The sequence below is a fragment of the Stenella coeruleoalba genome, assembly GCF_951394435.1.
Source record: "Stenella coeruleoalba genome assembly, chromosome: 5".
Classification (NCBI taxonomy): Eukaryota; Metazoa; Chordata; class Mammalia; order Artiodactyla; family Delphinidae; genus Stenella; species Stenella coeruleoalba.
The window spans coordinates 39,135,336-39,157,985 of record NC_137150.1 but is presented as its reverse complement, the minus strand read 5'-3'; the positions used below and the strand labels follow the sequence as shown (position 1 = coordinate 39,157,985).

The 22,650-nt window shown below is 38.0% G+C and overlaps 1 protein-coding gene across 2 annotated transcripts in view; it reads right to left on the bottom strand.

Annotated features, from left to right (window-relative positions):
• GFM1 (G elongation factor mitochondrial 1) overlaps nt 1-22,313 on the bottom strand; it is a 42,515-nt gene extending 20,202 nt beyond the window's left edge. For both annotated transcript variants that reach the window (XM_079922009.1, XM_079922008.1), the window contains exons 1-11: nt 22,111-22,313; nt 20,654-20,806; nt 19,656-19,788; nt 19,003-19,207; nt 16,920-17,036; nt 13,164-13,314; nt 9,480-9,634; nt 8,827-8,911; nt 6,366-6,503; nt 4,480-4,581; nt 2,763-2,819 (exon numbers count right to left, since the gene is read on the bottom strand). In XM_079922009.1, coding sequence (XP_079778135.1) covers nt 2,763-2,819; nt 4,480-4,581; nt 6,366-6,503; nt 8,827-8,911; nt 9,480-9,634; nt 13,164-13,314; nt 16,920-17,036; nt 19,003-19,207; nt 19,656-19,788; nt 20,654-20,806; nt 22,111-22,209 — 1,395 coding nt within the window. In that variant the 5' untranslated portion in view covers nt 22,210-22,313. The remainder of the gene's footprint in view (nt 1-2,762; nt 2,820-4,479; nt 4,582-6,365; nt 6,504-8,826; nt 8,912-9,479; nt 9,635-13,163; nt 13,315-16,919; nt 17,037-19,002; nt 19,208-19,655; nt 19,789-20,653; nt 20,807-22,110) is intronic.
• Nucleotides 22,314-22,650: the final 337 nt, after the last annotated feature.

Sequence of the window (22,650 nt, the reverse complement as noted above, 5' to 3'; positions counted from 1 at the left end):
ACCAAGATACAGGAGTCCAAGACTTAACTCTATGCCCTTTCCTATTATATTGACAAAAACTGTCCATTTGTGGAAAACTGCCCATAAAGCGGAAAGCAGAATCTGTGTTACTGTGTTATATTTTAGAAATCCTATACATAATCAAAGGAATCAGCATGGTTACCAAGATTCTACTGTAGATTCAAGAGGGCAGTTAAGACCAACACTAGGCAAATGCACATGAGACCTCTCCCTTTCAAAACTATCTGCTTGGATGCGGTTTGATGCACCTTTATTCTCCTTAGATGTAACTTCCTTATGTGGTAAGCAGAATAATGATCTTCTAAGGACATGCCCTAATCCCCCCCAAACCTGTGACTGTTACCTTACACGGCAAAGGGGACTCAGCAGATGTAAGTAAAGTTACAGACTTTGAGATGGGGAGATTATCATGAATAATCTGGACAGGCCCAATTAAATTGCATGGGCCTTTAAAAATGGAAGCTGAGGGACTTCCCTGGTGGCGGGCGCAGTGGTTAAGAATCCGCCTGCCAATGCAGGGGACACGGGTTCAATCCCTGGTCTGGGAAGATCCCACATGCCACAGAGCAACTAAGCCTGTGCACCACAACTACTGAGCTTGCGCTCTTAGAGCCCACGAGCCACAACTACTGAGCCCACACGCCGCAACTACAGAAGCCCATGTGCTCTAGGGCCCATGTGCTGCAACTACTGAGCCTGCATGATGCAACTACTGAAGCCTGCATGCCTAGAGCCTGTGCTCCGCCACAAGAGAAGCCACTGCAATGAGAAGCCTGTGCACTGCAATGAAGAGTAGCCCCTGCTCGCCGCACATGCACAGCAACGAAGACCCAATGCAGCCAAAAAAAATTTTTTTTAATAAAATAAAATAAAAATGGAAGCTGAATGAAGAAAGGTAGTGGAGAGATGGGAAGAGAAAAAGAAGAGACAGGAGATATTTGAAACATGAGAGGGGCTCATTTTGCTGTTGCTGGCATTGAAGACAGGAGGAAGGGGGCTATGAGCAGCCTCTAGAAGCTACAAACAGCCCTCAGGTGACAGCAAGGAAATGAGGACCCCAGTCCTACAACAAGGAGCTGAATTCTACCAACAATTTGAGTAAGCAAGGAACTAAACTGTCCCCTAGAGCCTCCAAGAAAGAAACAACACAGCCTTGCCAATACTTGATTGTAGCCCATTAAGAACTGTGTCCGAATTGTGGCCTACACAACTGTAAAATAATACATCTGTGCTGTTTTAAGCCACTAAGTTTTTGCTAATTTCTTACAGCAGCAATAGAAAACTAACACGCCCCAATCACCAATATTAACAGCTATCACATGTGGCTGAAGATGTGTTATGTGTTTTGTATACGTCATCTCAAATTCTAACCACAAGGCTGCACGACAGAATTATCCATGTTTTACAGGTGAGGAAACTAGGTACAGACAAGTTGCTCAAGTCCACAGAGCTAGCTGGGCTTGAATCCTGGGTTAGTCTATCTCCAAAGTCTTTTCCCTTTTTCCTGCACTAGCCAGGGACTCTCAACTTACTAGAAGATCACCCCTGCCCCACTACTGAGATTCAGGGTTTTATGCAGTGATTTTATTATTTGATATATATTAATTCTCCAGGAAGCAGATAACCCCAAGACACCAAAAAACCTTTTGAATATTGATGCGTTTGATTTCCCTCCATGATTGTGAACTATCAACAGTTAAATGTCTTACATGAACTCTGGAGTTAGGAATAAAGAAGAAGAATATCTTTAACTTCTAGTCCTTCATCTTCTGAAGGGAAAAGCAACCAATCTGGCAAAGTACTTGGAGCAAACTGTGGCATCTCACTGTGGTAAGATGTAAAGCTCGCCTTTCAACTTTCTGAGATAGGGTGACTGAACGTTTTCTGCCACCTCAACATTCTCTTTTCTATAATGAGAAGGGCCTGGAAAATCTCAGTTCCTCAAAATAGACGAAGTAGTTGCTGTTAATATATCCACAAGACAATAAATCAGAATACGTTCTGTAAATGATAGTATCCAGATGACAAGAAATCATAAAATGTTCACTCAATGCATGAATGAGTTAATGTCAATATATCACGTTAAAATGACTGTTATGAATGTAACTAACTTAAGAACTAAACAATTATGTTTCAAGATCAGGACTAATTCCAATGACAAGCAATGCATATGCAGAACCTATTCAAGCAATTTTGGCTAAAAAGCTAAATGACATCAAATCCAATCATAAAACTTTGTGTTTGAAAGTGAGTCAAAACAGTCTTGTTTGAAGGCCTTCCATGTTATAGTCAGACATTTACTTCATAACTACCACAGACGTAGAGATGTGTTATAATCCATGAGGCAATTAATCTAAGCAATATTTTAATATACTTTACAGTGAGGTTTTTCTGCAACTTAGGACAAATGCCTCAGTTGCCTCTCTTCCATCTCTTATGATCTGAATCTAGGAAGTTACTCACACTTAACACTCCACAGCCAATGATATACCTTTACTATAGTAAAGAGTTATAAAGCACAGTCTCATGAATACTTTAATACCATCAACTTCTTCAAATATACTGTGAAGTACTTACTACTAATAGACTGGTAAATTTTAAAAGGTGATCTGAATACCGAAAGAGGAAATAGAGACCAAAAGACTGCTGGTTATCACAAGACACCATGTGCATTGTGGAGACAGACAAAAAAGAGCTCAAGTTTTTACTGTGATATACTGAGCGTTAAATCAAACTCCTACCTTGTTAGAAGGCTTCATTGCTATTGAAATGACAGGATCAGGAACATGAATTGACTCCTAAAATATTTTTCAAAGAACAGAGAAGAATTCAAATACAGTACCTATGTGTCAGGGGTGGATTAATTTTAATTAATTTTAATGTTCAGAACAAAAGACAAATACTAGTCAACATCTTAGGGTAGACAAATATATCTTGGTCTGTTTTTCCTTAAATAAATGAATACACTAACATATATAGGTGTCCACTTATATGATCTCCTCCCTCCCAAAATAACAAAAATAAAGCATCTATTTACTTAACTGTTTAAGACCCTTAAGTTTGTTGACACTTTCAGTTTAACATAATCGTTACATATAATGAATTCAAATGCTCAGATGTGGAATACTTATTAGCTAGTGGCTACATCTGCTATAGCTATCTTCTGATAAGTTATTTAATCAAAATATACTGCCATCACTGATAAGAGAAGCAGAGAAAGGGACTAGATTCTTTATACATATGATATCTCATTTAATCAGTCACAACTCTGAGAGGCAGATATTATTATCCCCATTTTACAAATAGAAGCATTAAAGGCTTGGCAAGAAGAATAACTAACTTGGCCAAGGGCCAGCAGGTAGCACAGGGCAGAGGTAAGACTGACCAGGGTCTATTTGCCTCAATGCCTGAGTACTTCCCACAACCTCCAGTCCCTTCATATTGGTAATGACAAGTTTAGAAAAAACCTTATCAATAATACTTGTCAAAAAGTCCCCTTATCTAGATCCCCCAAAAACCTTTACAGATTTATGATTTTTGTAGTGTCCTAACTTCACATGTAAAACCATAGACATTAGAGAGTATTTTATACAAAAAAGCTAAATTATAAAATTAAGAATTCATCGTATGATACAGGAGCTATTATAGTGCTCATCTGTTATGTTGGACCAGTTCTTATATAAACAACCCACTGTAAATTCCTTCCCTGCAAATCACCTATACCCTGTGTACTCATATTCGTCCTTTACTGAATGAATTCAGGAGAGGGAGCACCCTCATGAACACATGGTCATACTGTGCAAGAGCCTGCTGTCCTGTGGGGGCAAAAAGGGGAGGAGTAAAGGGGACTGAAAGGCGGGGACTGGAAGGTGGGAATTGCCCGAGCATGCTCTTCCCTTCAGTCTCCCTCAGTGATGAAAAGGGACCTATGAGTTCCACAAGGCAGGCTGTGTACAGTAAGTGGGACTGTCTAGTTGCATCCTGCCTGCAGGGCAGGGTTCTGTTCTGTCATGCTGCCCTGGAGTCTAGCCAAAATGTTACAGCCTGCTCTTACAGTTCTCTAGGGGATTGAGGGAAGGGTCCAAGCTCCAGCTGCCGAGTTAATAAGGAAGGAGCACTTGGCTGGGACTAGCCTGATGACGGTGACAGCAATTAGAGGTGTGTCCACAACGGGGAGGCACATCTCAGGGTAGGAGTCAGCGCTACACATGCCAGGTTACCTGGTGGAGATTTTCCCTCCATGCTAAACCCTGGAGAATGGTGGAATGATTTTACTACGAAAAACCAGGGAAGTTAGCTAACAGAGCACTTCTTTAGTTGACATTAAAAGAGCCATAACCAACCTACAGTTGATGCCCGTGGCACTCAATGAAAACTTCTGTGGTTGTTTTTCTGAAGTACTAAAACATAGACTTTTGAAACGCAAGTGATAAACAGCTTTGAAGTTAAATGACTTACCATAGAAAGGCCACTATTATCTTTGTTTGTGAATGTGTCTCCACTAGCACAGTCAATGCCAAACAATGCACAGATGTCTCCGGCAAACACTTCCTCAATATCCTAAATAAAGAATACAATATGACACTTGCAAGTAATACAAACCAGGACATCATAACTAAAAAGTAACTGCACAATGAACACATTGTACACAAACAAACGTGGCAGAATCTCACCATGAATTCCACGAAGAAGGAATTAGATAGAATCAATGCAACACCAACAATCAACCACGGCAAGATATGCCTTCAACAGGGCCCTTATTTAAACCACACCTCAACTGACAAGATTTTACTTTAAATGGAAACTCCGAGCTATGGCATCTTTACTTGGAGGATCTGCAGTACTGACGGAACACAGAACCTCACGGTTCTAAAGTTATTTCTATAGAATTAAAAAGCACGTAGTATAGAATGGATAAACAACAAGGTCTTACTGTATAGCACAGGGAACTATATTCAATATCCTGTGATAAACCATAATGGAAAAGAATATGAAAAAGAATGTATATATATGTATAACTGAGTCACTTTGCTGTACAGCAGTAATTAACACAACATTGTAATTCAACTATACTTCAATTAAGAAATAAATTTTAAAAAGATAAATTCAAAAAAATAAAAAATACAATTCTATCAGAAAGAAAAAAAGAAAAACAAACAAAAAACATGTAGTACTATATGTGCTGTCACAGTCCAACAATGAGATGTGTATGACAAAGGCATACAAGGAAAACCTGCAAAGGAAGTTTTGGAAAACAAAGGCAGGAGAATGGAGTCTACCGTACTTAAAATAATCTTAATTTCTCACAGATGCAGGCAGTTAAAAAAACACAGGAAATCTAAAAAAACACAAGAATAAAGCACTGGTTCCTCTAAACTTCCTAGTCTTTTTTATATTGACAGTTCATTAATAACAGCCGTGGCTGTGAATGAGCAAGTGTGTGTGTCTTGCTTTACTGGTTACACAGCTGTACCGATCTCCTAGCTTCTGGCCCATGAAAGAGCTGTAACAATCACTAATCCCTCTAGCCTGCCCCCTGCTGCCTATCTCAAAAAAGAGCAATGATGTCTAATTTTGAAAGACTGCCTGTTCATTTTCCAGGAGATAAAAAAGTTATGGCCACTGAAAATTTCTGAATGTCGTAACATTTTGCTTAGACTAATAAATTTCTCTAGGAATATAGAGCTGAATTGAGAAAGGGTGCAAGAAGGAGACAACCTCACACACTTGGTATTCCTGCCAAACCTTAACCCTATGGACCACAGAAGGCTAGGACAGATTCAGAGCCAATTCAAGGATTCAAGCCATAAGCCAAAGTTTATCTCCCAGACTAGACCTTCAGAGGTTTTAAATGCTCAGATGAATTCTGGCATCAATATGGCCCTTCTGGGGGTTGGTTCTACTTCCATATTTCAGGAAGTAAATCTACTGAACAATGTGGGAAGTTATGTATGAATTTATTACTCTCATTTACCTTTGAGAACCACAGTTCCACTGTGCTAAAAACCTATTATACTCTTCGTAAGGATAGCTCTCGAGGAAAGTGTTGAATCTTGTGCTCCGAATCTTAGGGAACTAATGTCCCTTTTCCTTAACCTTGGCCACTGAGGAAATACAGCTAACTCACAAATGGTGGTTTTAAATGTGTTCCTGACATTTGCTAATTTAGCCTACACCAAAGTGCCACATGAGAATTGTAGCCCACCTAACTAAAAAGGAAGAAGCTAGGAAAACACATTCAACTAGAAGTGATTTTCTTGTGGGGCTCAGGATACCAAGAAGGTAGATATATTTCACTTGCATTAGAGAAATTTCTGATCTCACAACAATGCCCAGGTACTCGCCTCCATCATGTCGGCATGCATGTGAACCAGCCGTTGCACCCGTACTTTCTTTCTCGTCCTCGTATTATAGATGGTATCACCCTTCTTCAACTGTCCTTGATAATTTCGAACATAAGTTAACTGTCCAAATCGACCTGCCTAGAAGTCAAGATTGGATAAGGTCAGAAAGAATGAAAAAGAAACACAGGAATCAAAATTAAGAGGAAAACTTCACAACTACCTTCAAATATCTGCTATCAGTTTTAGTAGTACAACTTATACACATGCTTCAGTTTGTTGTCATAAACTACTTTAATACTAGTTTTGAATATAGATAAGTTAAATGGTTGTTCTTTGATATCAAAATCCAAGATACTACTTTTGCTTCCTCTAAGTTATTAGAAAAAGTTTTAAAATTTATATAATAAGGAAGTTATTCCATAAGTTCAGTTTAATACAAGAAGACATAAAAATAAGGTATAATTATTAGAAAGACAACAATGTTGGAGAAACTAACATTGTTAGTTAGACTACATGTTAGAGAAACTTTGAGAGTCACCTGGAAAGCTATACAAATAAGAGTTCTGTAAAGTGACTGAATATAAAATGAATAATCAAGGATCATTTCCTCCTGAATAGTAACACTAACTTATTAGGTAAGTATTTAAAAGTTGCCAATTCTTCCCATGTTAATTTCCAGGTTTAACACAATAGCAATAAAAATCAGAAGAGGAATTTTTAAACATTTTATTAGTGACTTTAATATTAGAAGAATGGATAAAAATAGAAAATAACTCTGATATAAGAATATATTAAATACTCCAAAACATAAATAGTATAAAACTAGCACAAATTAAACTGAACAGTCCATAGGGTATAGTATAAATATCTAAAATGTTTAATTAATTTGTCAATAGAAGATAAATGACACATGACAATCAATGAAAAAATATAACATTGTTCAAAAACTGGTAACTAGACAACTGGTCTTCTATTTGAAGGCAGAGGAAATACATTTAGATCCTACCTCACAGCATTCAGCAAAACAAATTCCAACTGGATTAACAATGAACAAAACAAGAAACCCCACCACAAAGAAGGAGAAAGAAAAGTAAATCTTTACAAAATATAATCAAAGAGGAAGATTTATAAGGTTAAAAATGAGATAATGACTAAAGACAAAGACTGATGTATTTGTCTATGTAAATTTTAAACTGCAAATTGTTTTTTAAAAAACTTTATTAGAGAAAGGCTCGTACAAATAAGTAAAACACTTTGACTCTAATTTTAAAAAAGGAAAGACAAAAGAAATAAAGAGGCAATTACAAAAGAGGAAATACAATTCCATAATGAATATATGGAAAAATGTTCTCTATTATTAGGAATTAAGGCAAGATGAAGTATTAAAATACTATTTTCATTTATGAAATCAGTAATGATTTTTAATAAACAATACTCAATGCTGATAAAGATTCACTGAAATAATCTAACATATACATTAATTCTGAGTATGAAAGCAATCTGGCAATATAAATCATTAAATATTAAAATATTTCATACCTGTTACTCAATAATTACAATTCTGAGGATCCTAAGAAAAATATTCCTAAATATATATTTTTAAAAGCTTTATGCATAAAAATTGTCACTGCAATGTTATTTCTACTTTTTAATTTAAAATTACTTTTTCTGGTTTTAGAAGTAATAAAAAAACATACTGTAAAAATTTAAAAATAAAAACTAGGAAAAAGCCCTCCCCAATATAATTCCATCCCAGAAATAACCACTCTTTAACACTTTCAAATTATCCAACTTTTTTCCCACTTAAAATATTATACACAGAAGCAATAACACAACAAAAAGCACACCCAGTCCCCAAATGTTGGTTTCTAATACCATTCACAATTAAAAGAAATCAGGGCTCTTAGAGAAATGGCTGATTCTAGGGCTGGGGCAGGGAATATACAACGTAAGCCTGGAGAATCCTGTAGTGCCAGAAAGTAAGCAAGTATTCAAAAAAGCAAAATACAGTGGAATGTCTAAGGGGCACAGAAGCCAAGTGAAACAGCTCCAATGGCCAAAACTGGTCAATCTGGCAACAAAATAAGTAACATACCACTGGATTATAACTCAAAGTACAAACTAAATATCCACGAGTCCATACTGATAAAAATAAATGATTGAATAAATAAATATATGGAGAGAAAAGACAATTCTCTTATACAGAAGAATCTCAAATAACTTACATAGATACTGCTCCCTCAAGGAGGAAGAAAATAATTCCCAGCCCTTAAGTGTGGGTTGTGCCCAGGAACCTTCTTCTAAAGAGTCAATATGGAACGGGGTAGAGGGGAAAGTAACTTTACAGTGGAGAAACCTGTAACCAAATATTTCCTAGGAGTCATTTTATAATAGGAATAAAAGCCTAACAGAAAAGAAAATTTCTATATATAGCAGTTAAATACATTAGAAAGCAACTTACCTCCAGTTTAAAAGCCAGGCCTACAAATGGATGGGAATTGTCTCTTTTGGGGTTCATTAAGATTTTGGTTTTCTCTTGTGAGTCACTTAAAATAAAAGAAATACACATTTATGAGATGCAATATTTCATATTTCTTTTATATCAATTTGTTTCATCAGAATATTATCTGAGAAGAAGCACATGTGCAGTAAACACTTCTGGGCTGATTCATAAGTGAAATTTCACTGAAAGGGATCAATAAGAATAACTTTTCTGGTCTTAATTACTGCATTGTGACAGGACCAGAGCAGAATAAAAAACACAAAAATAGTCTGGCAGAAAAAGAAAAATTATCAATGAGAACTTCAAAATTTTTGTTTCTTAAAGCATTAAAAAAAATACAATTGGTTCCAAATGAGTAAATTTTCTAATGATGTAAACTTTGATAATGAAATAAATCATATTTCTAACTTACAAATAGAATATATGGGAAGGTATAATAAATATTTTTCTCTATGCCAAAATCGTTACCCAAATAGAAATGGAGATTGATTTTTGTAAATTATGGGGAAAAACCCACAATCACAACTACAAGAACCATTCTTAAATACTTTCCCAGTGCACAAATGTTAAAGTCTTTGTGCATAAATTAAAAATCAATTTCCAAGACTTACTCCTGATTGAGAATAGCATAATTTTGGACTTCAGATGGATTTGGGAGGTATTCTAAAACAGCATCTAAAAGAGGCTGAACTCCTTTGTTCTTCAAGGCGCTTCCCAAAAAGACAGGAGTAAATGACCTATTTAGAGTGGCTCTTCGAATTGCGAGCTACAAACGAAAAAAATTAATGATTAGTTTATCTTAAAGTTACATTTTGTGTTTCAGATCAATTACAAAGTGACAAATCAATGAAATGAATTGGTACTCTTTGGAGTACTGGCTCTGGTGAAGACTGGAATCAGGTTCTCTATAACTTAAGATCAAAAGAAAAAAAAAGAAAAAAAAAGAAAAAAAAAGAAAAAAGGCTATTTAACTTTCAACACTGCAATTGCTTTCAACACTCCTGGAATGTCACTAACTTTCAATTTGGCAAAAAAAAGAAAAAGATATATATATACACACATACATAGAAAATAAACACACACACAGAACAGTGTAAGCAGTATGTTAACAATTGTGTAAGATAGAGGGAACAGCAACACACACACACACACACACACACACACACACACACACACACACACACACACACACACACACACACACGTGTCTCTGGAAAGATACACCAGAAACTATTAACTGGCAACCTGTTTTAGGGACAGGGCAGAGAACTGGGCAGATGGGAGCCAGGTGGGAGACTTTTTCCTGTGTACCTTTGTATAGTTGTTAAATGTTTAAATGATATGAAAGTTTAAACGATATGAAAGTATCACCTATTAAAAAAACATTTAACTGATTTGTTTTCTTTTTTTAAAGGACATACATACAGGAAGCCAAACAGTACAAACTGCTCATAAATTAAGGGCTGTGATAGTAACAAGGCTCTAAAATAACGACCTCCTGGTCACGTCCCAACCCCTCGTGCAAGCACCGTCCATGTGTCCCAGCCTCATTCCTTACTGGCTACTGGCCTCAGAGGGAGCAGTGGACCTTTAGCTCTAGCAGCTGGAAGAGGCCAACAGCAGTGCTGTGCTGTGGCCACAACCCACCACTGCAGAAATATGCAGCTGCATACAATTATTTCTCAGTCCTCAGGAAAAACAGAAAACTAGTTATCCTAAAAAGCTTAAAGCAAAACATTTATAACCACAATTTCTAAACATCACAATGAAAAGTAGGATAACAGCTGAGCACAATAAAAGGAGTATAAAAAGGAGAAAATAGGCATGGTAAGAAAGCAATTACTATTTGGAGCTATCTTAAAACACTTGCCTTTGCTGTTGCTAGGGACCAGAAATGGCTTGGTCACTAATCACTTAGGCTACCCTAGGCCACAACGTCAGGTCTTTGACTTTCCAACCCTCCCTATATGCAACAGTAGGAACATATGAATCTTACCACGCTTAACTTTACATCCATTGAATAGAGAAACACATGAGCATGGTTGATAAATAGAAAAAAGGAGAAATTAAAGCTAACCCTATACCAGCCTAACAAAAGCTTTATTTTCCGGAAAATTTCCCTAACTTTTATAAGAATCACATTCACACTTGAAAACCGTTGCCTTTCCACTGTCACTAATAACAATATACCCAACAACAACATAGAAACTAAAGTACACCCATGTATCCTGGCAGAAAACAGTAAACATAGCAGGGCTAAAACTGTCCTCCTTATAAAGGCCTGCTTGCAAGGCTGGGCCCCTGGCTGAGGCCTGGGGATCTGGATTTCTGGGAGGTTCCCAGCATTCCCAGAACTGGTAAGACTGGTTCACTGTGCCTATACTGTTGTACAAACAATGTAATGTGTGCTAAACACCTACTTTCCTTCTGGGAGTCTGGGATTTGGTACATGCTAGGCAGCAGGTGTCTATGTGACCAGCCCCCAGTAAAACCTTGGCACTGAGTTTCTAATGAGTTTCCCTGGTAGACATCATTTCACAGGTGCACTCACAACTTTCCGCTGGAGGAAACAGGCAAGCACTGCAAGACTGCACTGGATGCCTGGGAGCTTACGCCTGGTTTCTTCTGGACTTCACCTCATGTGCCTTTGCCCTTTGCTGATTTTGCTTTGTATCCTTTCACTGTAATAAATCATAGCCATGAGTGTGATTATGTGCTGAGTCCTTACTCCTAGTGAATCACAGAATCTGACATATTCCCTTTCATAGATCGAAACCTAACTCTCTACTGTGGTTCCTGGGTTACGGTGCTTGACTTCAATTAAGGCCCAGACCTATACTTTCCTACGTGGTGCTCCTTACTCATCAGAGAGCTGAGGTGATAAGGCCTTTGTGACTGGTAAAGAACTCAAGCTATGAGATAAATTAGTAAGCATCTCAGCTTCAACAGGGTTCTTTCCTTGTGCATTTGATCTATAAACTCCCTGAGTGCAATGTCTTACACACAATAATTACTTGTCTGATCTCTGCTAAGGGCACCAAGTGGTTTGGCAAAATAAATATCAGTCTTTTTATGATTTTTATTTTTATGATAAAATATACATAACAAAATTGACTATCTTTACAATTTTTAAGTGTACAGTTCAGTGGCATCAAGTACATTCACATTGCTGTTACCACTATCCACCTCCAGAACTTTTCACCATCCCAAACTGAAACTCTGTACCCACTAAACTTCCCATTCTTCCCCCCACCAGCCCCTGGTAACCACTATTCTACTTTCTGTCTCTAGGAATTTGACTATTCTGGGTACCTCACAGAAGTGGAATCATACAATATTTGTCCTTTTATGTCCTTTTACGTCTGGCTTATTTCACTTAACGTCATGTCCTCAAGACGCACCCATACTGTAGCATGTATAAGAATCTGATTCCTTTTTAAAGCCAAAAAATACCCTCCATTGTATGAATATACCAATTTTGTTTATTCATCCATTGATGGACATTGGGTTGTTTCCAACTTTTGGCTATTGTGAATCATGCTGCTATCAACACTGGTGTACAAATATCTGAGTCCCTGCTTTCAATTCTTTTGGGTACACAGAAGTGGAATCGCTGGATCATACGGCAGTTGTAGGTTTAATTTTTGAGAAATCACCATACTGTTTTCCACAGTACATGCATCATTTTACATTCCCCAGCAATGCACAAGGGTTCCAATTTCTCCATATCCTCACCAACACTTATTTTGTTTTTTAAATAATAGTCATCCTAATAAGTAAAGTGGTATCTCATTGCGGTTTTGATTTGCTTTCCCTAATGATTAGTGATGCTGAGCATCTTTTCATGTGCTTATTGGCCATTTGTTATCTTCTATGGAGAACTGTCTATTTACAAACTGAATACCAGTTTTAGGCAGGGATCTTCTCTTTATTTTTTAAGAGCTGAACAATCAAGTAAAAAAATCTATACAGCCTTCCAAATAGTACAACAGGGTACATTTCTAATTTATCTTCTTTCTTCTTAATAAGACTATGTCCAAGAGGTTGGAAGTGTAAGTATCTTTTTTCCTAGAACTATGACTCCTTTCCCATTTTACATAACTCACTACTTAAAAAAAGAGAATAATTTGCCATGTCAAATATTTTTTTAAGAAACCAATTATGTTAACAACTTTGCTCCGATTTCATTAATAAAACCCCTGCATAAAAGCACCATGTCCCTTCCCTGCAAAAAAAAAAACCCCAAAAGCCCTCTTTTGTCTTATTAATATAAGATTAATTTTGAGAGCACTTGCCTTTAAATCAGAAATTGAGGGAATTTTTTCTTCCAGAAACATCTCACCAAGTTGCTCATCTGAATTAGCAACACATTCAATCAGCTCCTGCCGGTGGTCAGCTGCCGCCGCCCTGAATTCTGCTGGAATTTCCCCGTATCGAACAACCTGACTAAAAGTAGAAATGTTTTATTTTGGTACTTTAAGAATATTCAGTTAAATTGTAAATCAACTATACTCCAATAAAGATTAATTTAAAAAAAGAACATTCAATTAAGCATATAAGCACCAATGAAAAAGATAAACTAATGGCCAAAATATTTTTTTTAGATAAGAGCTCTGATATATTTGCGTTAAAATCACAAATAAGAAAAATGTGAATCTTTAAAATTCAGAATAGTGGGCAAAATACTTTAAACAAGCAAAGTAAACTGCTCAAGGCTGTACTACTAGTAAACAGATGAGCCATGATTCAAAGCTAAAATGACTCCAAAACCCATGAGTACAGGTGACCTTTGAACAACACAGGTTTGAACTGCACAGGTCCACTTATACACGGATTTTTTTCAATAAACATGAAAAAATATGTGTATAACATTGTATACAAAACTTGTATTGAAGTGGACAGCCTATCATTATATAGGAATAAGATAAGTGATATTTAATATGAAATTAATGTGTTAGTTTTCTTACTGTTTTATAACTTTGCTTTCAAAGAATTATATCACCATACAGTATGCCTTTCTCACATAATTAAAGACACTGTGTATCATCACAAGTAATTTTTTTAAGTCACAATGCTTCCAATACTGTATTATGAATATGATTATATGATATGCCATAAAAAATTCTATAACGACTCATTCATTAGCATACAGACTAGGCTACTGCATTACATCAATTACACTAGGCTACCATAAAGCAATATAGTGCTGCTTCTTCCTTATCAATGTATGAATTGTTATACCTGTATATAAATATGAATTTCTTTTCATATTTTATCTTTTCATTTTTGATATCTAGTGTTAGTAATACATATAACATCTACAGTGCTTTGACTCATATAAGATTTTACTGATGTAGGTATTACTTTCCATATTGATAAATACAGTACAATACTATAAATGTATTTTCTCTTCCTTATGATTTTCTTTAACATTTTCTTTTCTCTAGCTTACTTTAAGAATACAACATGTAACATACAAAATATGTGTCAATCAACTGTGTTATAGGTAAGGCTTCCAGTCAACAGTAGGCTATTAGTAGTTAAGTTTTGGGGGAGTCAAAAGTTATACTTGGATTTTCAACTGCACGGGGGGATCAGCACCTCTAACCCCCACATTGTTCAATGGTCAACTGTACTTGAAAATTCTATTAACCAAATTAATCAGAATATCACAGTCAGGACTTCCCTGGTGGCACCGTGGTTAAGAATCTGCCTGCCAATACAGGGGACACGGGTTCGAGCCCTGGTCCAGGAAGATCCCACATGCCGCGGAGCAACTAAGCCCATGAGCCACAACTACTGAGCCTGTGCTCTAGAGCCCACAAGCCACAACTACCGAAGCCTGCACGCCTAGAGCCCGTGCTCCACAACAAGAGAAGCCACCACAATGAGAAGCCTGCGCACCGCAAGGAAGAGTAGCCCCCACTCGCCACAACTAGAGAAAGCCCGCGTGCAGCAACAAAGACCCAATGTAGCCAAAAATAAATAAATTAAATAAATTTATTAAAAACTCCATGTATCAGTAGTTTTCATAATCTTTAAAAAAAAAAACAAAAGAAGAATATCACAGTCTCTGACAAGCAGGATTAGAGACTTGACTATTCCTTTTCATTAATAGCAATCTTTAACACAGAACACTCCATTCTGTAGTTTTAAAAAAAAAAAGGTTACTAATTATGACAGACTCTTCAACCTTGACCTCAGTTCTCCGTCCCTCTAGGGGCCAGACAGGTAAGAGTCACAAATAAAATACAAAACAGAGAAATGGATATACTTGATATTTAGAAACATCAGTCTTAACATTTTAAAAGGATTTCTTTAAAAATGGAATCTAACGTCGAAAAATAACAAGCTTTTCAGAAAACACATTCCTGGGGGAAAAAAAAAGGGAAAAGAAGCCAATTGCAAATAATTGCAAGTAGTCAGAAAATAATTCTTATTGTCCTAAAGAATGCTCTTCACAGCCTTCAGAACTTAATTTTTCCATTTTGGCAAGCTCCCTCCTTCTTAGTCTTTCACGTCAGAATCTTCCTTTCAAAATGTACATACCCAGTGGTCTAGGGCTGGGAAAGGGGGCAGGTATGTTAAGAAGTTCCACCTGGGCTTCCCTGGTGGCGCAGTGGTTGAGAGTCCGCCTGCCGATGCAGGGGACGCGGATTCGTGCCCCAGTCTGGGAAGATCCCACATGCTGTGGAGCGGCTAGGCCCTTGAGCCACGGCCGCTGAGACTGAGCGTCCAGAGCCTGTGCTCCGCAACGGGAGAGGCCACAACAGTGAGAGGCCCGTGGTTCTGATGTACAACAATGTTTAAAAGCCTCTGCTTCAGTAGGCAGAAACGTGTGCCCTGGTAATTCTGAGGAAGCAGATTTATTCATTTACTTAAAAATCTTTTTTGAGTCTCTATTTTGTACCAGACAGTTCTTGGGCTGGGTACACAGCAGCAAATAAACCTGATAAAAATCCTTGTCCCTTACATTCTAAGGAGTGAGAGAGAAACTTTGTTGTCATTACTTAGTTGTCAAACAAAAAGTAAGAGTGAGAAATGCCTTGTCCACTGAATAGGCTTGATCTTTTTCCCTACCTACAAGACGGTCGATAAGGATAAATTCTATATAGTTAACTGATCACAATGCCTTTCACCCACCTGCCAGACCAGCAATCTCAGTTCCATAGCAGAAACAGGAAACCCCTAATAAAGGACCTTCGGAGAGAACTGCCGGGCTACTGGGTCCACGCTTCAGAACAAAGGTTCATTTATGACTCCCCAAATTGTCTAGAATAGTGCCATTCAAACTGTGGTCTGCAGACCTGAAACATCAGCACCACTTGGGAGCTTTCCAGAAATGCAAACTCCAGGCCCACCCTACAGCTACTGAATTAGAATCTCTGAAGGTGAATCCAGAGATTTGTGTTTTAATAAGCTCTCTAGGTGACTTTTCTGAATGCCATGGTTTGATAACCACTGCGCAGTTACAATGCTTTGTGTGCAAAGGTCTCTTCAAAAGTTGGTTGACAGACCAAAACCATTTCAAAAGTTACCAATTTGCTTTTTGTATTGCCTAAATCACAGGTATACAAGTTTTAACTTCTTTTATATATTAATCTTTTTATTTTTGTAATCCCATGAAGTAGGTAGAGGAAATATTTATGATCCCTATTTTCCTCCCAGTTTTTATAATAATACCCAGAACATAGTAGCTGTTCCAGAAAAGTCTACAGAATGAAAGAATACATGGATGAATGCATGAACAAGTAGAAAAAGAGATATTACATCATTAGCTCAAGCTGAAGGTCTCCTTTCACCACACCGTGTATATCATAATGCGATATAAATATATCATCCAAAGAGTAACATACTCTCCCTTGGAATGAATACTAAGCAAAATGGGGAGTAACTAGGATTAAAAGCATTAAAACAAAATCATCTTAGAGGATATTCTTCCAGCCACATTTCAAAAAGAAGTTTATATTTAAAGCACTCATCCTTTTCCTTCTCTTTGATACTTTTTAAAATATAAGATTTTAATAGAATAGTATATTTTTAACACTTACCCAAAGTCTCCATCAAAATAGATGGCTCGTTCCTCAATAAGATCTATAATACCTTTAAAATCACCCTCCAAACCAATGGGTAATTGCACAAATGCTGCATTATGACTTAGTTTAGACCTGAAAAATAAAAATACATGTTTACCCCTTTTTTCTCCCCAAATCCCTTTGAAATGACAAAACAAATATAAAAGGAAATCAATGGCAGATCTGTGGAAGTGATCAGCAGGTCAGAGCGGAGGATACAAAAGCATTTGGGAACAGACTGACAGCCAAACTCACTGTGCTCAGGAAGCCTCAACCCTATTCGGGCAACAAAAAGAACTGTAAGATACGTATTTTCCCATCAGATCCCCAGAATACCCTGGATCAGAAACAGAAGAGGGAAAAACAGGTCATTGAGTGGTTGGCCAGGAAATTAAAGCATAGTGGGATAATTGTACCCACATCTCATTCTTGGATCAGCTGACTCTAGTGAAGCTGAGTATAGCTATCTGAAAAGGAAGTTCCTTAGGGGGAAAACCCTTAGAGTGGGTATTAAAGTCAGACACTCATCATCGGCCTGTACCCTCAATCAGGCACAACCACCGAAGAGAAATCACACTCACTGGCAGGGATTTACACTGAAGTAGAAATATGCTCTAGCTAACTATGCTCTAGATTCTAGGTACCCATCTATAACTATGGATAGATAACTAAGAACCACCAAATATCTGAAGGAAATCAATAGCTTGCAAGAGAGGTGAAATTAAGAAATAGTACTAACCTCCAAGGAGAAAGTTACTAGAAGAAAATAAAATGTAAAGATCTAAAAAGGAATTACCTCTATTAATAAAGATGTCACAATAAAAGGGAAAGTTTATAGAAATTAACTACATAACTGCTGGGATTAAAAAGAACAAAAAACAGGCTAAATAACAGAAGGGATGCAGATGAATACCAGATTAGTGAGTTGGAAGACTGACCTCAAAAATTCTCTCATAACCCAGTGAAAAATTAGGAGACAGAAAGTATGAGAAAGTATGGTAGAAAAGTTAAGACACAGAGGCCAGATTCAGAAGTTTCAAGATCTGTTTAATGGGAGCTACAGAATGAGGTAACAGGTAAAAGGGAGTGGTGCAAAGAAAGAACCAAAGTAGTCAAATAAATGCTGAAAGAGAATCTGCCTGGAATTCAGGAAAAGACTTGGTGCAAAGAGACCATCTATTGCCAACCACAAGTAAAATATAACTAGAAAAAAAAAGTGAAAACGTTTCGTTATCCCAAGAAAGTATTACAAATGCCCAATAAAGAAATATTTCACTCTCATGTTCTCAAAAACATCACTTCCATCAGAGAGCACACAGCAATACTGTCAGTTAAAGTTCCTCAACACGGTATCTTTTGTCATCAGACACATCATTCTTAGTCTCTCCACTACCACAAACCTTACTGCCTACATCCATCAGCTCTGCCATGTGAAACTTGGGTAGGAACTCTACCACTACATTTACAGATCTACAAAAGGTGAAAAGTGAAACTCCGACTCTTTTCAAAGGCTGTGTGAAACGCGTAGTATTGTGCAAAATGTAAAATCGTATCAATACCACTGGATTATGTCTGATTCAGAAAGGAAGTATTGCTGTTGTCTTAACAAATATGTTAACAAAGAAAAGCAAGAGAATATAGCGTACTAATTTAAGTCATTAATTAAAATTCTTCAAATGAAGGTTAAAATTGAAGATAATCCTCTAGCTTTGTCTAAATAAATGCACAGTACTTTTAGAATCTACCCTAGATTATAACTTCTCTAATTAGAGCAAAACACTACAAATTGCCAGATGGTTTTCTGAATTCACCTTCAATCTCCCTAAAATTTAAGTCATATTTCTTCCATTTTACAGAGAAAGTAGTTGATGAAATCACATCACAAACCAAACTACGGACCTTAGTGTTCCATTTACTGTAAGTCATACACATAGATGAATTTTAAAAAGGGAAAAAAAATTTAAGGGGATAAAGCTTAATGACACTGAGTTAACTGTCCTTCTGGATGTGAGGCTTGTTATCCGGATCATCACCCCCGCTCTGTTCTAAGGTTCAGTACCTCATTTGCTGCAGGGCCCGGGCTGGGTTGGAGCCCATTCGGTCGAGTTTGTTAATGAAAGTTAGAAATGGAACACTGTAGCGCTTCATCTGACGATTAACAGTCATGGTCTGGCACTGCACCCCTCCAACGGCGCACAGAACAAGGATGGCGCCATCCAGCACCCTCAGGGCTCTTTCAACTTCTATTGTGAAGTCCACGTGCCCTAAATGAGACAGAGAACTGTGTCAGGGTCTTAAAAAGCAGTATGAATTTTTACAACATGTACAAGTAAAAGTTCTTCTATCTCTGATCATTACGTATGTCTTCTAAATAAAATATGAACTCCTTAAACCACCAATACTGTTCACTTACCATAAGGTTCAGGGGCTCAACAAAATCACTTCAAAAGATACTAGGGCATGGGCATCTTTGGAATCAGCTGCAACATGTAAAAGGCAAGAACATTCCTACTCACAATTTCTTTGCACTATTTTTCAAAGAAACCACTTAAAGATGAAGTATTCTAGGTCCCAAGTCAGATTTCTCTAATAGGGAATTCACAGTCACACTTTTGAGTATTATTTTGTACTCAAAAATGAGCTAGATCACAGTAAAGAACTAAATATGCCACTGCCAAAACAAGCTGCAATAAAACCAAGAACTTAGCTCACCAGGAGTATCTATAATGTTGATATTGACATCTTTCCACATGGTATAGGTGGCCGCTGACTGAATAGTGATTCCTCTTTGTCTTTCTAGTTCCATGGAATCCATGACAGCACCAACTCCATCTTTACCTTTTACCTAAACACAAGCACAGCAATTCAGATTTCTCTGTCCCTGCATTCCAAGAAGGAAAGAAACCTTCACAGATGGAACCAGAACACAGATAGTTAACTGATGCAATTTTCAGAGAAACCTAATTGTCAAACCATATCATCTCATGGAGTAGAAAATTGATTACAGGTTTTGCCCTCTATTCACGCTAACCCTTTTTTCATTGCCATTTTTAGCAGCTGCTACCACTGAGCATTACCTGGTCTTAGAGCCATCCTTGCTCCCTCTGCACTGTTCCTGCCCACCAGCCCTGTGTTAGTCTGTGAGCAGATATGCAGAGAAGAGATTTTTCCCTGCTGTGTTTCTTGTGGACTTTGAGGTCTGGGTGGGAAGAATTCAGCTTTTAAAGTCTGTGATTTAATGAGCTGATCTTCATCTGAAGTAACATTTTTAAGTGGAGAGTTGAATTACTCAATAATATGTAATGTAATGTCTTCAGGAGAGTTTCAAGATTTTCTAAAATAATTCTTTCCTGACATATGTATTTTTAAACTATTAAACTCATTTTAAACCCTTTTTCCACTTAACATTATAAACATCTCTCCATAACATTTAAAAGTATGTAAACATTATTTTAATGGCTGCTTAAGGGTACATCATACTGACTTAACATTCTTAAAAAACAGCCTACTCAGTATACCCACAATGATGGTCTCTAGAAAGATTCCTCAGAGCAACATTTCAAGCCAACCTGACCTATCCATTTTGTGACTCTGATTAAAGATCCACTGTTACCATTCTTTTAATCTTTCAGGTTTGTAAAGTTTCTTAAATCCTTATAAAACAATTAAAACCAGGGTCAAACTAATGGCATCAACCATGAACCACATACCTCATGCATTTTTGCAATTCTGCCAGTGTAGTAAAGCACTCGTTCTGTTAATGTAGTTTTCCCAGAATCAATGTGAGCTGAGATTCCAATATTTCGTATCTTCTCATTAGGTATCACCCCTGATGAACACCATCGGCAAATCTTCCAATTAGCCTGAAAAAATAAGAGAGCTCAATTCAATGCACTTTTCATGAGAAAACAGTGGACAATTAGAAAGGGTTTAGTGGACATCTTTCCTCCAAGAAATCTCAATGGACACAAAACGTCATATATGATTGTCTGAAAAGGCAAAAGAAGGAATGTCTCAACCTGAAACTCCTGTAACCAAAGAAGAGGTTGCAAGAGAGAACAGAAAAGACATACTCTTAAAAATAAATAAATAAGTCAGAAAAGATATATTCAAATTAATTAATTAAATAAATAAAAGGGAACAGATACTTTTACCGGATGGCACAAGTTTGAAAATATACACTGGGGCTGATAAAATCAGAAAAACTGCTCCCAACAACTACTTTAAAAGGAAATATAGTTTTTACTCTAAATTTTACTTTTTTTTCCCCTTCCTCCTTACTGTAGTTCACAGCTAGCAAGGACGTTTGCGGACTTATATGCTCTATGCAGTGGTGCCAATAGCTTCAAGGCAGCCCACAAAAGGTCTCCAATTCCTTTCCACCCCCAAACAATTAGTAACATTAAAACAACAACAACAACTTTATTTTACTCTGGTGGTGATGGGGAATCCTGCATTTATGGAAACAAGACACCATATAAATCTCTCTATATAGGACTGCCCATCCAAAATGCACTGCAGCCACTTCTGGGAAAAGGGAAGAACTTGGAAAACCTGGGTAAAATGGAATCTGGGTGATCGGCACTTGGTTGATTAAATCCCACCGATATCAGCGAGCAAAGCAAAGGAGGTTTGCATGACAGGAAAGGCTCAACTCCTACCTAATCCTAGTCCACTCTGCGCTCCCCGCGCCCCGCACAAAAGGCAGACACAGAACCAAAGAAAGGTACTGGGAGGGTCGGGCTCCAAATCAAACAACCCAGGGTCAGCTGAAAGAGGGATCAGTCAGGCCAACGACACTCTGTAATGAAAAGAGCACGGCATAACGAGTCAGAAGCCCTGGACACACTAATTTTTCTCGAGTGAAGGTTGTCTCGACCTTCACTCCAGTCACCTCTCCTCTCTAAGTTATACCAAAAATAAGACGCTTAACCGTAAATCGGAGGCCGCCGAACCTCCCAGCGCACCGAGACGCTGCTCATTAATAACCAGCAGCTGTGCAGATACCGAGGGGCTTTTCAGCGCTGAGGTCGACAGCTCACATTCGGAGCTGTCAGTAAGGAGGTGCCAGGGAGGGTAGGAGTGTCACTTCCTCCCTGGCTCCGGACACACCGCAAGGTCCCGGGGACAGTCCGTGGTGCGGTGTCGCCCTGCCGGACTCCACTACCTGCTTCCATTGCCAGCACAGGGCGGTGGGGACCCGCGGGAGCGGCCGGCTCTCCACAGCCGCGGCGGCGGCGGCGGCGGCGGTTCCGAGCAGCCTCATGGCTAGCGCAGAACAGACGCGAACTCCCCGCAGCTCCGGCTCTGCCCGGCAACCAGCACCACTACTACAGGCGTTCACAGGCACGCCGGCAAACAGTGCCGGAAGAGGACTTCACGTGCGAAGCATGAGAGGGCGGGGAGAAAAAAAGAGAGAGGGAGAAGCTTCCGGTTCTCAGAGCCGAGCAGCACCCTCCGCTGCCAGGGTGCCCTCTGCCGACTAGGAAGAGGAAGTGCAGTCACTTTGCGGAACTAATCAGGGTTTTGGCACGCTACCAGAAAGATGCAGCCTTTAAACGTGGTTGTTTTCCCCATACAGCAGAGTGCAGAGACGTTTATAATAGAATTTACGTTAAAAAAATGCAAAATTGTTATCTATGCTACTACAGAAATATGAAAAAATAATTGATCTATAGGATGACCTGTAAAGAACGTGGAAAAATAA